This window comes from Mustelus asterias, chromosome 15, assembly GCF_964213995.1.
Source record: "Mustelus asterias chromosome 15, sMusAst1.hap1.1, whole genome shotgun sequence".
Classification (NCBI taxonomy): Eukaryota; Metazoa; Chordata; class Chondrichthyes; order Carcharhiniformes; family Triakidae; genus Mustelus; species Mustelus asterias.
In genome coordinates this window covers 87,335,682-87,350,392 of record NC_135815.1, presented here as the reverse complement: position 1 = coordinate 87,350,392, position 14,711 = coordinate 87,335,682, and the positions used below count along the sequence as shown (strand labels likewise).

General features: G+C 47.9%; 2 protein-coding genes across 9 annotated transcripts in view; one reads left to right on the top strand and one right to left on the bottom strand.

The window, feature by feature from the left end:
* The window catches only part of esr1 (estrogen receptor 1), an 887,250-nt gene that overhangs the window by 319,260 nt on the left and 553,279 nt on the right, over positions 1-14,711 (bottom strand). The gene's annotated exons all lie outside the window — the stretch shown is intronic.
* The window catches only part of LOC144504750 (nesprin-1-like), a 603,924-nt gene that overhangs the window by 558,172 nt on the left and 31,041 nt on the right, over positions 1-14,711 (top strand). The window contains exons 135-140 of the mRNA XM_078230493.1: positions 675-1,008; positions 4,335-4,400; positions 4,853-4,998; positions 7,921-8,047; positions 9,397-9,608; positions 13,159-13,359. Coding sequence (XP_078086619.1) covers positions 675-1,008; positions 4,335-4,400; positions 4,853-4,998; positions 7,921-8,047; positions 9,397-9,608; positions 13,159-13,359 — 1,086 coding nt within the window. The remainder of the gene's footprint in view (positions 1-674; positions 1,009-4,334; positions 4,401-4,852; positions 4,999-7,920; positions 8,048-9,396; positions 9,609-13,158; positions 13,360-14,711) is intronic.

Genomic DNA, 14,711 nt, shown 5'->3' with positions numbered 1-14,711 from the left:
TAGCTAGGGTTTAGAGAAAGATCAGCTTCATGTGTGTTGGATCCATTTAAAAGTCTGACAGCAGCAGGGAAGAAGCTGTTCTTGAGTTGGTTGGTACGTGACCTCAGACTTTTGTATCTTTTTCCCGACGGAAGAAGGTGGAAGAGAGTGGGTGGGATTTTACAGCCTTGTTTGAGCAAGATCGGAAATTCTTGCCCGAGGTGGCAAGGTAGCCCAGTGGTTAGCACTGCTGCCTCACAGCGCCAGGGACCCGGGTTCAATCCCGACTCGGGTCACTGTCTGCGTGGAGTTTGCACATTCTCCCCGTGTCTGCGTGGGTTTCCTCCGGGTGCTCCGGTTTCCTCCCACAGTGCAAAGCTGTGCGGATTAGGTTGATTGGCCGTGCTAAATTGCCCCTTAGTGTCAGGGGGATTAGCTGGGTAAATGTGTGGGGTTACGGGAATAGGGGCTGGGTTGGATTGTGGTCAGTGCGGACTCGATGGGCTGAATGGCCTCCTTCTGTACTGTAGGGATTCTATGAGGTCAACGGAGATTTCCGTTGTCGGAAGTTCGCCCGCTCCGATTCTGGGCGGACGGGGTGGTAGAGTTCCAGCCAGTGTGTCCGGGGTGCGTGGGATCTTTATTCTAGTTGTGGAGATGATAATGGTTTCCCCTCTCTCTCCCTCTCCGTTTAGTTGACCGATGATGAGCCCGAGATTTCTGACCGTGAGATGGAGATGGATGAGAGCGTTGAACTCTCCAGCATGCAGTGGCTGGACAGGACGACCGACAGTGCGGCCACCCCTCCGCTCTCACTGAGCCGGGGCACAGGCCTGCAGCAGCCCAGGGACACTCGGTCAGGGCGCGACACCCCAGCCAGCGTCGACTCCATCCCCTTGGAGTGGGACCACGATTACGACCTGAGCCGGAACCTGGAGAGCGCCGTGTCGCGGGCGCTGGAGGGCGGGGAGGAGGACGCGGGCGATGAGGACGGCGATTTCTACCTCAAAGGAGCGGCTGAAATAACCGGTGAGCTGCCGGAGGGAAAGCTGCCGCGAGGGATGGGGGGGCCCCTGGGGGGGAGCGATGGAATCCAAGTGGGGTAGCAGGGGGCAGCGCGGGTTGGACTGAGGGTATCCCAGGAGGGTGGGAGGCAATGAATGAGGGAGCCGGTGTTGTGGGAGCGAGAGAGGCTGGAGGGGGATACGGTGTTGTGGAGAAGCCTTGCTGAAGGAGAGAATGGTGCCTCTCCTGTATCTAGAAACATCATTGAAATATTTATTGGAATGAGATTCAGAACGGTAACTAATTGTTGATCAATCAATCACCTCTGCTTCACAATCGGAGTCCAGTAGGTTTGTTAGTGAGTTGAAAGGATCATTAACCCCTCAAATGCCCTTTGTGATTCACTATGGTATTACACTAGTCAAAAATAACATCTTGAATCATCATCATCAAGAAGGCCATGGCAGGTGAGGACCTAGAAACGACCATTATCACTAAAGACACAGTGTTAGCTAAGCTAATGGGGCTAAAGGTCGACAAATCTCCTGGCCTTGATGGAATGTATTCCAGGGTACTAAAAGAGATGGTGGGGGAAATAGCAAATGCACTAATGGTAATGTACCAAAATTCTCTGGACTCTGGGGGGCTGTTCCGACAGATTGAAAAACAGCAAACGTGATGCCACTATTTAAAAAAGGAGGTAGACAAAAGGCGGGTAACTATAGGCCGGTTAGCTTAACTTCTGTATGAGGAAAATGCTTGAATCTATCATCAAGGAAGAAATAGTGAGATATCCGGATAGAAATTGTCCCATTGGGAAGACGCAGCATGGGTTCATGAAGGGAAGGTCATGTTTAACTAATTTAGTGGAATTCTTTGAGAACATTACATGCACAGTGGACAATGGGGAACCTGTGGATGTGGTGTATCTGGATTTCCAGAAGGCATCTGACAAGGTGTCGCACCAAAGACTGCTGCATAAGATAAAGGTGCACGGTGTTACGGGTAATATATTAGCATGGATAGAGGATTGGTTAACTAACAGAAAGCAAAGAGTGGGGGTAAATGGGTGTTTTTCTGGTTGGCGATCAGTGACTAGTGGTGTGCCTCAGGGATCAGTGTTGGGACCGCAATTGTTTACGATTTACATAGATGATTTGGAGTTGGGGACGAAGTGTAGTGTGTCAAAGTTCGCAGATGACACTAAGATGAGTGGTAGAGCAAAGTGTGCAGAGGACGCGGAAAGTCTGCAAAGGGATATAGATAGTCTAAGTGAGTGGGCGAGGGTCTGGCAGATGGAGTACAATGTTGGTAAATGTGAGGTCATCCATTTTGGTAGGAATAACAGCAAAATGGACTATTATTTAAATGGTAAAACATTGCAGCATGCTGCTGTGCAGAGGGACCTGGGTGTCCTTGTGCATGAATCACAAAATGTTGGTTTGCAGGTGCAGCAGGTAATTAAGAAGGCAAATGGAATTTTGTCCTTCATTGCTAGAGGGATGGAGTTTATAAACAGCGAGGTTATGTTGCAGCTGTATAAGGGGCTGGTGAGGCCACACCTGGAGTACTGTGTACAGTTTTGGTCTCCTTACTTGAGAAAGGATATACTGGCACTGGAGGGAGTGCAGAGGAGATTCACTAGGTTGATTCCGGACTTGAGAGGGTTGGCTTATGAGAAGAGACTGAGTAGACTGGGACTATATTCATTGGAATTCAGAAGAATGAGGGGAGATCTTATAGAAACATACAAGATTATGAAGGGAATAGATAAGATAGAAGCAGGGAGGTTGTTTCCACTGGCAGGTGAAACCAGAACTAGGGGGCAAAGCCTCAAAATAAGGGGGAGCAGGTTTAGGACTGAGTTGAGGAGGAACCTCTTCACACAAAGGGTTGTGAATCTGTGGAATTCCCTGCCCAGTGAAGCAGTTGAGGCTACCTCATTGAATGTTTTTAAGCAAAGATAGATAGATTTTTGAACAGTAAAGGAATTAAGGGTTATGGTGAGCGGGTGGGTAAGTGGAGCTGAGTCCACAAAAAGATCAGCCATGATCTTATTGAACGGCGGAGCAGGCTCGAGGGGCCAGATGGCCTACTCCTGCTCCTAGTTCTTATGATCTTATGAATCATGACTAGTAACAGTAATTAAGAGGAGATAATGGCCAGGACTTTACAGTGTCGCAGCCTCCTCCCCCCCTTTCCTAATACATAGGCGGCATGGTGGCATAGTGGTTAGCGCTGCTGCCTCACAGTGCCAGGGACCCAGGTTCAATTCCAGCCTTGGGTGACTTTCTGTGCGGAGTTTGCACATTCTTCCTCTGTCTGCCTGGGTTTCCTCCCACAGTCCAAAGATGTGCAGGTTAGGTGAATTGACAATGCTAAATTGCCACTTAGTATCAGGGGGATTAGCAGGGTAAATATATGGGGTCTGGGTGGGATTGTCAGGTGCAGGCCCGATGGGCCGAACGGCCTCCTTCTGTACTTTAGGGATTCTATGAATAGTCGATGAATGAATCTATTCAAAGAAGATGCCCCTTTGATTTTTCTCCCAAGAAATTAATCGTTAGAGATTCCAGGGAAATTGGGTAGGGCTGGGATTTAATTTTAGGCACTGTTACAGCGGTCTTTCAATTCCGATTCTGAGCACAGGGAGTGTAATGGTGTTAAACAATGAGAACCTGCTCACAGAATGTAGGCTTCCAGACACCCAAAGTTCAGAAGCATTTTATTTAGTTGTTTTATTGTACCTTCAAGGAAACTGATCCACACTCAGTGTTCAGTGTTTTATTTTAGAATTTGATTTAATTTATTATTGTCACATAGATTAGTATAGAGTGAAAAGTATTGTTTCTTGCGCGCTATACAAAGCATACCGTTCATAGAGAAGGAAAGGAGAGAGTGCAGAATGTAGTGTTACAGTCATAGCTAGGGTGTAGAGAAAGATCAACTTAATGTGAGGTAGGTCCATTCAAAAGTCTGATGGCAGCAGGGAAGAAGCTGTTCTTGAGTCGGTTGGTATGTGACCTCAGATTTATGTATCTTGTTCCCGATGAAGGAAGGTGTGTGTGGGGTCCTTGATTATGCTGGCTGCTTTTCCGAGGCAGCGGGAAGTGTAGACAGCGTCAATGGATGGGAGGCTAGTTTGCCTGATGGATTGGGCTACATTCACAACCCTTTGTAGTTTCTTGCGGTCTTGGACAGAATCGTGAAAATCGTGTTTTTGTCGAATGTCTGATGTGTTGGGGATGATGGGTCCATCGTAATGACATTATGAAGGTTGTGGAGGACGAGAATGGCCGTGGCCCAATACCGATTGTGTGGCTGTTGAAATTGTCCTCTTATTTTCACAGATGTAGTGATTCCCAAAAGCCCTGAGGCCTATGTAAAACTGACAGAAAGTACATTGAGATCCACTGGTAGGCATTCAAGCATCTACGCATGCTCTGGCTCCCAGCATCAAACCCTACTCTTAGTCATCCATCTTAACACTGACCTTGCATCACCCCCTCCCTGACCTCCGACCTGTGTCTCTCACTTGTTCGTGTAATGCAAATCCAACCCTGAACTGATTAACCTCCGGCTAACCCTGTTTAACCTCTTGGGGCCAGTCTGGTGGCCAGTGCATGTTCACCCACATGGCCACCAGCCCCTGTGCAGGTAGGTATCGGTTAGTTAGAGGTTGCATGTACGTCACCACCTGGTTCCGCTGTGCCGTGACGGCTGGGCTGAGGCTTGGGGCAGCCACGCCAAGCTTCAATCCCCAGGCGGTGATTGGATTTGCACGTGATTGTGGATCGTTAGTAGCTGCCCGTCCGCTTTTGAGGCCTGAGTCTCCTCATGTTCTCGACTTGTCTTCCACCACCGCTAGCAGGGGAGCCCGGACAGCTGGAGACGCAGATCCGGCAACTAGACAAGGCCCTGGACAGCAGCCGATACCATCTGCAGCAAACGGAAAATGCCATCCGCAGCAAGACACCCACAGGCCCCGAGTTGGACTCCAGTTACTGGGGATATGTGAGTTTGGGGACTCTGGGGGAGGGAGTGGTGGAGGGATGGTGCTGCAGGGTTGGGGAGGGGTGTGCAGGGTTTCGGGGGGGGGGTTGTTTTGGTGTGGTGGTGGTGATAGGGGGCACGCTTGTTCACTGAGGCCCTGGGCAGGCTCATATGGCCTTGCTCATCCCGAAACCTGTAAAATCCCGCCCAAGGTCAACGGATCTTTCCATGGTCCGCCCCTCGCCCACTCCAATTCCCATGACGGGCACAACCCATGGATTGGACTACCAAGCTGCAATGTCATGAACCTGTCTTCAACCCCAGGGGAGATGGGATAAAGCCTTGCATATTTTTTAATTTATTCATTCACGGGACATGGGCATCGCTGGCTGGGCCAGCATTTATTGCCCATCCCTAGATGCCCGAGGGCAGTTGAGAGTCAACCACATTGCTGTGGCTCTGGAGTTACGTGTAGGCCAGACCGGGTAAGGGTGCCAAGTTTCCTGGTTCCCTAACCTTCCTTCCCTAAAGGACATTAGTGAACCAGATGGGTTTTTCCGACAATCGACAATGGTTTCATGGTAATCAGTAGATTCTTAATTCCAGATATTTTTTATTGAATTCGAATTCCACCCTCTGCCGTGGCGGGATTCGAACCCGGGTCCCCAGAACATTAGCTGAGTTTCTGGATTAATAGTCTAGCGATAATACCACCAGGCCATCGCCTCCCCAAAAAATTTGGAGATGATTGTTACTCGTGTGTACGCGGTTGAGTAAAGAACAGGGGCAGACTTTTGCTTGTCTCCCACTATGGCATAAACTGTCGAACTCCCCATCATAGTCGCAGGGGGAGGCCATTCAGCCCCACCAGCCTATTTCGCTGCTCAGCTCTGTCATGGCTGATCTGTACCAACTCCATTTAGTTGCCATGGTTCTGCGACCCATAATGCCACGGCCTAATTTGAGTTTGGGCATTTAAATTGATCCCTCACCTCACCCGATTTTTGGGTGACAATTCGAGGTTTTCATGACCCTTTGCTGGAAGAAGTCTTTGCTGACATCATTCCTAAATGGCCTTTCAAGGTTATCTGAACTCCGATGAAGGGTCATCCAAAACATTGGCTCTATTCTCTCCCCATGGATATTGTCAAACCTGCTGAGATTTTCCAGCATTTTCAATGTTTCATAGAATCGTGGAATGCCTACAGTGAAGAAGGAGGCCATTCGGCCCATCGAGCCTGCACCGACAACAATCCCACCCAGGCCCTATCCCCGTAATCCCACGTTTTTATCCTGCCAACCCCCGCTGAGATTCCAGCATCCGCAGTATTTTGCTTTTCCCATCGGACAGTCACCTCGACAATTCATCCAGCACTTTTAACTTTCAATTCATTCTGGTGGCATGGGCTTCACTGACAAACACAGTAAGAAGTTTAACAACACCAGGTTAAAGTCCAACAGGTTTATTTGGTAGCAAAAGCCACACAAGCTTTCGGAGCGTGCTGCTCCTTCGTCAGGTGAGTGAGTGACAGAATTCCCACTCACCTGACGAAGGAGCAGCGCTCCGAAAGCTTGTGGCTTTTGCTACCAAATAAACCTGTTGGACTTTAGCCTTGTGTTGTTAAACTTCTTACTGTGTTTACCCCAGTCCAATGCCGGCATCTCCACATCTTCACTGACAAATGCAGGCAGTTCTACCCAGTCCCTGAGAAGGTGGTAGTCGTTGCTGCCCTGAACCGCAGGTAGCAGGTTCGATGCAGCTGAGTTGTTTAGTAGACCTATTCAGAGGGGAATTAAAAGTCAGCATTGGTGTGCAAATTGAAGCTCTGTATATGTGGAGGCGGGTAAGGGCAACAGGCTTAACTCCCTGAAAGACATGTTAACCAGTTGATATTTATGCCAATCTGACATTTTCAGGGTTACTTTTAATGATAGCTTCTTCTTTATATCCAGATTCCTTTTCAAATTAAATTCAAATCCATTTGCCTGGATGGGTGCAGCTCCAACAACACTCAACACCATCCAGGACAAAGCAGCCCCACTTGTTTGCCACCCCTTCCACAAACATTCACTCCCTCCACCACCAATGGAACAGTGGCAGCCATGTGTACCATCTACAAGATGCACTGCAGGAACTCACCAAGGTTCCTTAGACAGCATCTTCCAAACCCACGACCACTACCCATCCAGAAGGGCAAGGGCGGCAGACACATGGGAACACCACCACCTGGAAGTTCCTCTCCACTCACCGTCCTGACTTGGAAATATATCACCGTTCCTTCACTGTCGCTGGGTCAAAATCCTGGAACTCCCTCCCTATCAGCACTGTGGGTGTACCTACACTGCATGGACTGTGACAATTCAAGAAGGCAGCTCACCACCACCTTCTCAAGGGTAGTGTTGGGGATGGGGAATAAATACTGGCCTATCACCAATGCACACATCCTGTAAATGAATTTTTAACAAGTACCCATTTTATTTAATGGGATTCCGGGATTTAAGGAGCACATTCCAGACGGCGATCCATTTTTCGCAAGAAATGTCCATTAGAAATGTCCATAAAAAATGTAAACCAGTGTTTCTGATCACGTCGGTTCCCGTTTGGTAATTGTGAATGCTGGATTCAATGAGGGGCTGAATGGCCTCCTCTTGTTCCTGTGCCCCATTATCAAGGTGGGGCAAGCTCAGGGAATCCACACTTTGATATCTCTGAACATTGGTTTTCTTGGGTGACCAAGAACTGTTGTTCTAAGTTAAATGTTTGCACTGGGTGTAACCCGAGACCTGTTGCATTCCGTTATCCGAGCTTTGTTTTCTGTACAAATTAAATGGGTGGCTCCAGGTGCCTGCACGAACAGGAGGTGTTGCGTTCTGCCGACTATGGATCAGGGCTGCCGGTTGAAGACCCCGCATCTACTCAGTCTCCACTTCTCTCTGTTCCAGATGAAACTGCTGTCAGAATGCCGTGGGAGCATTGAGACGGTGAAAAGGGTGGGACATAAACTCAAAGAAGAGGAGGACAAGCTCTCTGGCCTAATTAACCTAACCAGCACAGAGACACAGACCTCAGGTGAGCGATCGTGTGTCTAGTCAATCTGAAGCCAGTGTCACTTCCACAATACAGTACAGCACACATCTAACTAACAGGGGTGTCTTGCTGCAATTATGCAGGGCCTTGGTGAGGCCACACCTGGAGTATTGTGTGCAGTTTTGGTCTCCTTTTCTGAGGAAGGATGTTCTTGCTCTCGAGGGAGTGCAGAGAAGGTTTCCCAGGCTGATTCCAGGGGCGGCGGGACTGTTGTACGAGGAGAGATTGACTAGGTCAGGATTGTTTTTGCTGGAGTTCAGATGAATGAGGGGGGGGATCTCACAGAGACTTATAAAATTCCACAGGACTAGACAGGGTAGATGCAGGGAGGATGTTCCTGATGCTGGGGGAGTTCAGAACCAGGGGTCACAGTCTGAGGATTCGGGGTAGACCATTTAGGACGGAGATGGGGAGACATTTTTTCACCCAAACAGTGGTGGACCTGTGGAATTCATTACCACAGGAAGTAGTTGATGCCAAAACATTGAATGTATTCAAGAGGCAGCTGGATATAGCACTTGGGGTGAATGGGATCAATGGGGAGAAAGCAGGATTAGGCTATTGAGTTGGACAATCCGCCGTGATCGTGATGAATGGCAGAGCAGGCTCAAAGGGCCAAATGGCCTCCTCCTGCTCCTATCTTCTATGGATAAACCTTTTCTGCACTCCCTCCAATGCATTGACATCCTTCCTTTAATGTGACACCCGAAACCGTACACAATATTCCAGCTCAGGTCTAACTAGTGTCTTGTATAGGATCATGGAATCTACAGCGCAGGAGGAGGCCATTCGGCCCATCGAGCCTGCACCGACAACAATCCCACCCAGGTCCTGTCCTATCCCCGTAACCCCACATATTGACCCTCCTAATCCCCCCTGACATTAAGGGTCAATTTATCATGGCCAGTCAACCTAATCCGCACATCTTTGGACTGTGGGAGGAAACCGGAGCACCCGGAGGAAACCCACGCAGACATGGGGAGAATGTGCACACTCCACACAGACAGTGACCCGAGGCTGGAATTGAACCCGGGTTCCTGATGCTGTGAGGCAGCAGTGCTAACCACTGTGCCACTGTGGCCACCCCGGTATAAGTTCAGCACAGCCTTCTTGCTCTTGTACTCTACACCCATATTAATAAACTCAGGATACTATACGCTTTATTAACTGCCTTCTCTAATGTGCCTCAGATCATACTCTATGCCAGACCTGCTTGGGTCTGCTTGCACGTTTGTGTAATTTGAGCTAATTCTGTATCGATGCAGGATGGATATTGTTGAGCGCGCAGAGCTGAACTGACTTGTTACGGAGCTCTCTTGTTTCTTTCACAGGGGTGATTGAACGCTGGGAGCTGATCCAAGCCCAGGCTCTCAACAAGGAGCTGAGGATGAAACAGAACCTCCAACAGTGGCAGCAGTTCAACTCTGACCTGGACAGCATCTGGGAGTGGCTGAGTGAGACCGAGGAAGAGCTGGAACATCTCAGCAGGCTGGACATCAGCACCAACATCCAGACCATAGAACTGCGCATTAAAAAGCTCAAGGTGTGTCCCAAATCCCTCCCCCGTGCCAGAGACCTCGCATTTTGATAGTGGAAGAGACTATATTCTCCCCATCGCCCAGACTGCCTTCTTCCACCCCTGTAATATCGTCAGTCCCTGTGTCCCTACCTTCATTCACAGAGTCACAGAGCAATACAGCACGGAAACAGGCCCTTCGGCCCAACCGGTCCATGCCAACCACGGTGCCCTCCCAGCTAGTCCCAATTGCCCTTGTTTGACCCACATCCCCCTAATCCTTTCCCATCCATGAACTTATCCAAAAGAGAAAATACTGGAAAATCTCAGCAGGTCTGGCAGCATCTGTAAGGAGAGAAAAAAGCTGATGTTATGAGTCCAGATGACACCGAGCCTGCACATCTTGGGACACGAAGGAGCAATTTAGCATGGCCAATCTACCTAACCTGCACATCTTGGGACACTAAGGGGCAATTTAGCATGGCCAATCTACCTAACCTGCACATCTTGGGACACTAAGGGGCAATTTAGCATGGCCAATCTACCTAACCTGCACATCTTGGGACACTAAGGGGCAATTTAGCATGGCCAATCTACCTAACCTGCACATCTTGGGACACTAAGGGGCAATTTAGCATGGCCAATCCACTTAACCTGCACATCTTGGGACACTAAGGGGCAATTTAGCATGGCCAATCCACTTAACCTGCACATCTTGGGACACTAAGGGGCAATTTAGCATGGCCAATCCACTTAACCCCTGCACATCTTGGGACACTAAGGGGCAATTTAGCATGGCCAATCCACTTAACCTGCACATCTTGGGATACTAAGGGGCAATTTAGCATGGACAATCCACCTAACCTGCACATCTTGGGACACTAAGGGGCAATTTAGCATGGCCAATCCACTTAACCTGCACATCTTGGGACACTAAGGGGCAATTTAGCATGGCCAATCCACTTAACCTGCACATCTTGGGACACTAAGGGGCAATTTAGCATGGACAATCCACCTAACCTGCACATCTTGGGACACTAAGGGGCAATTTAGCATGGCCAATCCACTTAACCTGCACATCTTGGGACACTAAGTGGCAATTTAGTATGGCCAATCCACTTAACCTGCACATCTTGGGATACTAAGGGGCAATTTAGCATGGCCAATCCACCTAACCTGCACTTCTTGGGACACAAAGGGGCAATTTAGCATGGCCAATCCACCTAACCTGCACACCTTTGGAATGTGGGAGGAAACCGGAGCACCCGGAGGAAACCCACACAGACACGGCAAGATAATGCCAACTTCACGCAGACAGTCACCCAAGGTTGGAATTGGACTCGAGTCCCTGGTGCTGTGAGGCAGCAGTGTTAACCACTGTGCCTCCTCCTATTGTAGCCAGCTCTGTGTTAATGAGTAGATACCTAAGTGATCAATCATTTCTAACACAGTGATAGGGTTTGAAACACTAGGGGCTGAGGTCGAAGTCAAGGGTCATTACACCTTTAGCTTTAAATCGGCCACAGATTATTCTAGACCAGTGAAGTGCATTTTGCAAAGACTTCTATCCAGAAAATTGCTGAATATATCATCACAGAATCCAGTGCAGAAAGAGGCCATTTGGCCCATCAAGTCTGCAGCAACAATAATCGCATCCAGGCCCTATCCCCTTAACCCCACATATTTACCCTGCCAATCTCCCTGACACTAAGGGGCAATTGAGAATGGCCAATCCATCTAACCTGCACATCTTTCGATCCAATCAACACAAATAATTCATACTTCAGTAGGAAGACATTGAATATTAAGTCTGGATTTATATGGGGTTGTTTTGTATGATGCGATTATTGATTGCATCACGCTCGTATACAAACCACTTTTGACCGATCACCGTGAAAACACACTCAGTAATCAGTAAACCAGTTGAATTGTAATTCAAGCTGTGGACAAAGGGATGGGTTTCAAGGTGAGTCTGAAATTTGGGAAGCAGAGGGTGGCACAGTGGTTAGCACTGCTGCCTCACAGCGCCAGGGACCCGGGCTCGATTCCAGCCTTGGGTTACTGTCTGTGCGGAGTCTGCACATTCTCCCCGTGTCTGCGTGGGTTTGCTTCGGGTGCTCCGGTCTCCTCCCACAGTCCAAAAGACGTGCTGGTTAGGTGCATTGGCCATGCTAAATTCCCCCTCAGTGTACCCGAACAGGAATGTGGTGACTAGGGGATTTTCACAGTAACTTTATTGCAGTGTTAATATAAGCCTACTTGTGACAATAATAAAATATGTAAACTTTAAAAAAAAACTTAAACTTAAACTAGAGGAACTGGGGAACACACAAAACTGAAACATTCAGCACCACTTCAGGCCGGAGGCTGTAATTACAATGTAACAAGTTTATATAGGCATATTCCATGACCGATGTGCTGGACTTGCGGATAGCGAAGAGCATTGTCGGGCAATACAGCAGGATATAGATAGGCTGGAAAATTGGGCGGAGAGGTGGCAGATGGAGTTTAATCCGGATAAATGCGAAGTGATGCATTTTGGAAGAAATAATGTAGGGAGGAGTTATACAATAAATGGCAGAGTCATCAGGAGTATAGAAACACAGAGGGACCTAGGTGTGCAAGTCCACAAATCCTTGAAGGTGGCAGCACAGGTGGAGAAGGTGGTGAAGAAGGTATATGGTATGCTTGCCTTTATAGGACGGGGTATAGAGTATAAAAGCTGGAGTCTGATGATGCAGCTGTATAGAACGCTGGTTAGGCCACATTTGGAGTACTGCGTCCAGTTCTGGTCGCCGCACTACCAGAAGGACGTGGAGGCGTTAGAGAGAGTGCAGAGAAGGTTTACCAGGATGTTGCCTGGTATGGAGGGTCTTAGCTATGAGGAGAGATTGGGTAGACTGGGGTTGTTCTCCTTGGAAAGACGGAGAATGAGGGGAGATCTAATAGAGGTGTACAAGATTATGAAGGGTATAGATAGGGTGAACAGTGGGAAGCTTTTTCCCAGGTCGGAGGTGACGATCACGAGGGGTCACGGGCTCAAGGTGAGAGGGGCGAAGTATAACTCAGATATTAGAGGCATGTTTTTTACACAGAGGGTGGTGGGGGCCTGGAATGCGCTGCCAAGTAGGGTGGTGGAGGCAGGCACGCTGACATCGTTTAAGACTTACCTGGATAGTCACATGAGCAGTCTGGGAATGGAGGGATACAAACGATTGGTCTAGTTGGACCAAGGAGCGGCACAGGCTTGGAAGGCCGAAGGGCCTGTTTCCTGTGCTGTACTGTTCTTTGTTCTTTTGTTCTTTATAAATGTTGACTTATCAATGGTGAATTGATGGAGGAGATGTGTGCAGATATTAAATTATTAAGATTTAATAGATGTATATTTGATTAAATAGATATCTGTCCCGGCTGTTATCAGCCTTGATAACATCCCACATCAATGGAAGGAAATTAGACTCTGGGATGTTTCTTCCTCCATTCATTCATTCAGAGGAGTGATGGAGGCGGCAGCTCAGCTGCCTGATCCGGAGATGGATGTGGTCACTCTCGGCTTGTTTCCCCGTGTTTCTTTCAGGAGCTGCAAAAGGCAGTCGACAACCGCAAAGCCATCATCCTGTCCATCAACCTGTGCAGCACTGAGTTCACCCAGTCGGACACGAGTGACGCGCTGGAGCTCCGGGACCGCTTGAGCCAGATGAACAAGCGGTGGGACCGGGTCGGCGGCCTGCTGGAGGACTGGCGTCGCACTCTCCAGGATGCCCTCATGCAGTGCCACGTGAGTAATACTGTGGGGGTGTCCCCCACAGACCATTCTGACAAAGGTGTACGCTGCCTCGTTTCCTCTGGACAAGCGTCTTGAACCAAAAGTAGGTGTGTGTTGTGGTTCAAATCAGAAATTCCAAAGTGTTTTATGAAGCCCGCCTGAATCATAAGTTTCGCATCTTGAATTTGGCTAGGATAAGCATGAGATGTTTCACTTCAGGTATGATTCAAATGACCCACGAGGGAGCTTTTATCAAACAAGGTTTATTTAAGAATATAGTTAACATGTACAGTAAGAAAATTAGCAAGAACTTTTATCAAGTACAAACAAGAAACAAAACAACTACAATAATGTATAACTCTTAATGAATATCTCTAATGTGTTCCAATTAAAACTAAAACCCAAAGACAACAAAGATCCTTTTCACAGGTTTAACACAGCACAGACTAATGCTCACGTGATACTGGAACTGGAGTCCTTTGGTTGAAGTCTGCAGTTCTCTGGATTCACTCCGAATAGTTTGAAGATAAGCCAGCTTCCCAAAACACCAGAGAGACTCTGGTCCAACCCCCAACGACAGCAGATTTTCACCCTTCAAGAAAACAAGTTCTTGTTTTCAGCTAACCAAGAAAATTTTCAAAACAACAGGGAGAGAGGGAAAACACTTCTTTTAGCTTGCTGTCCTTTCTAAAACTCAAAACCTCAAACCTGCGGCTCCAAGCTGAAACGGAAAATGAATCCCTGTCACCTGACCTGCCCACAGTTTTTTTCTCCTCCCGACAATGACATAATCTAACGCTTTGAGCATGAATTAAAAAGAAAATCTCTTAAAGGTACACTAACATCACAGTGTGCGACCATTAAGAGTATCAAACAGTTCTGTTTAATCCAACAGATCCCTAGGAGGGACAGGAGGTTGGGTTGTGGACACTAGCTGTGTAGGTTCTTCTAAGTTACAGTCCTAATAGTTGAACAAGTACTGTATGATCTCTGAATGGACGTAACTCATTCATTCCTTAGAGTCACGTATATTACTCGGCAGTTAATTTAAACACCCTCCAAGCATTCCAGTTTAATGAGACAAGCAAGAACAGGAGTCAACTGTTTAATTCAATCAACAATCTGCCTTTATTTGACATTTTAGGTACCTACACAAACTTAAACAATTGCAACTTATTAACTCTTTTACTGAAATTTAACTCTTAACTGAACATTAACTTTAATTATTTAGCTGAAAATAGACACTACCGAGTGTGAGAAAAACCTTGGCCAAGAATATCCCTGCTGTGGAATCTATCTCCTCTCTGAAGACTTCCTTCAGGGCACACTTTCTACAATGGTGAATCTCTATAGAGTTGTCAATG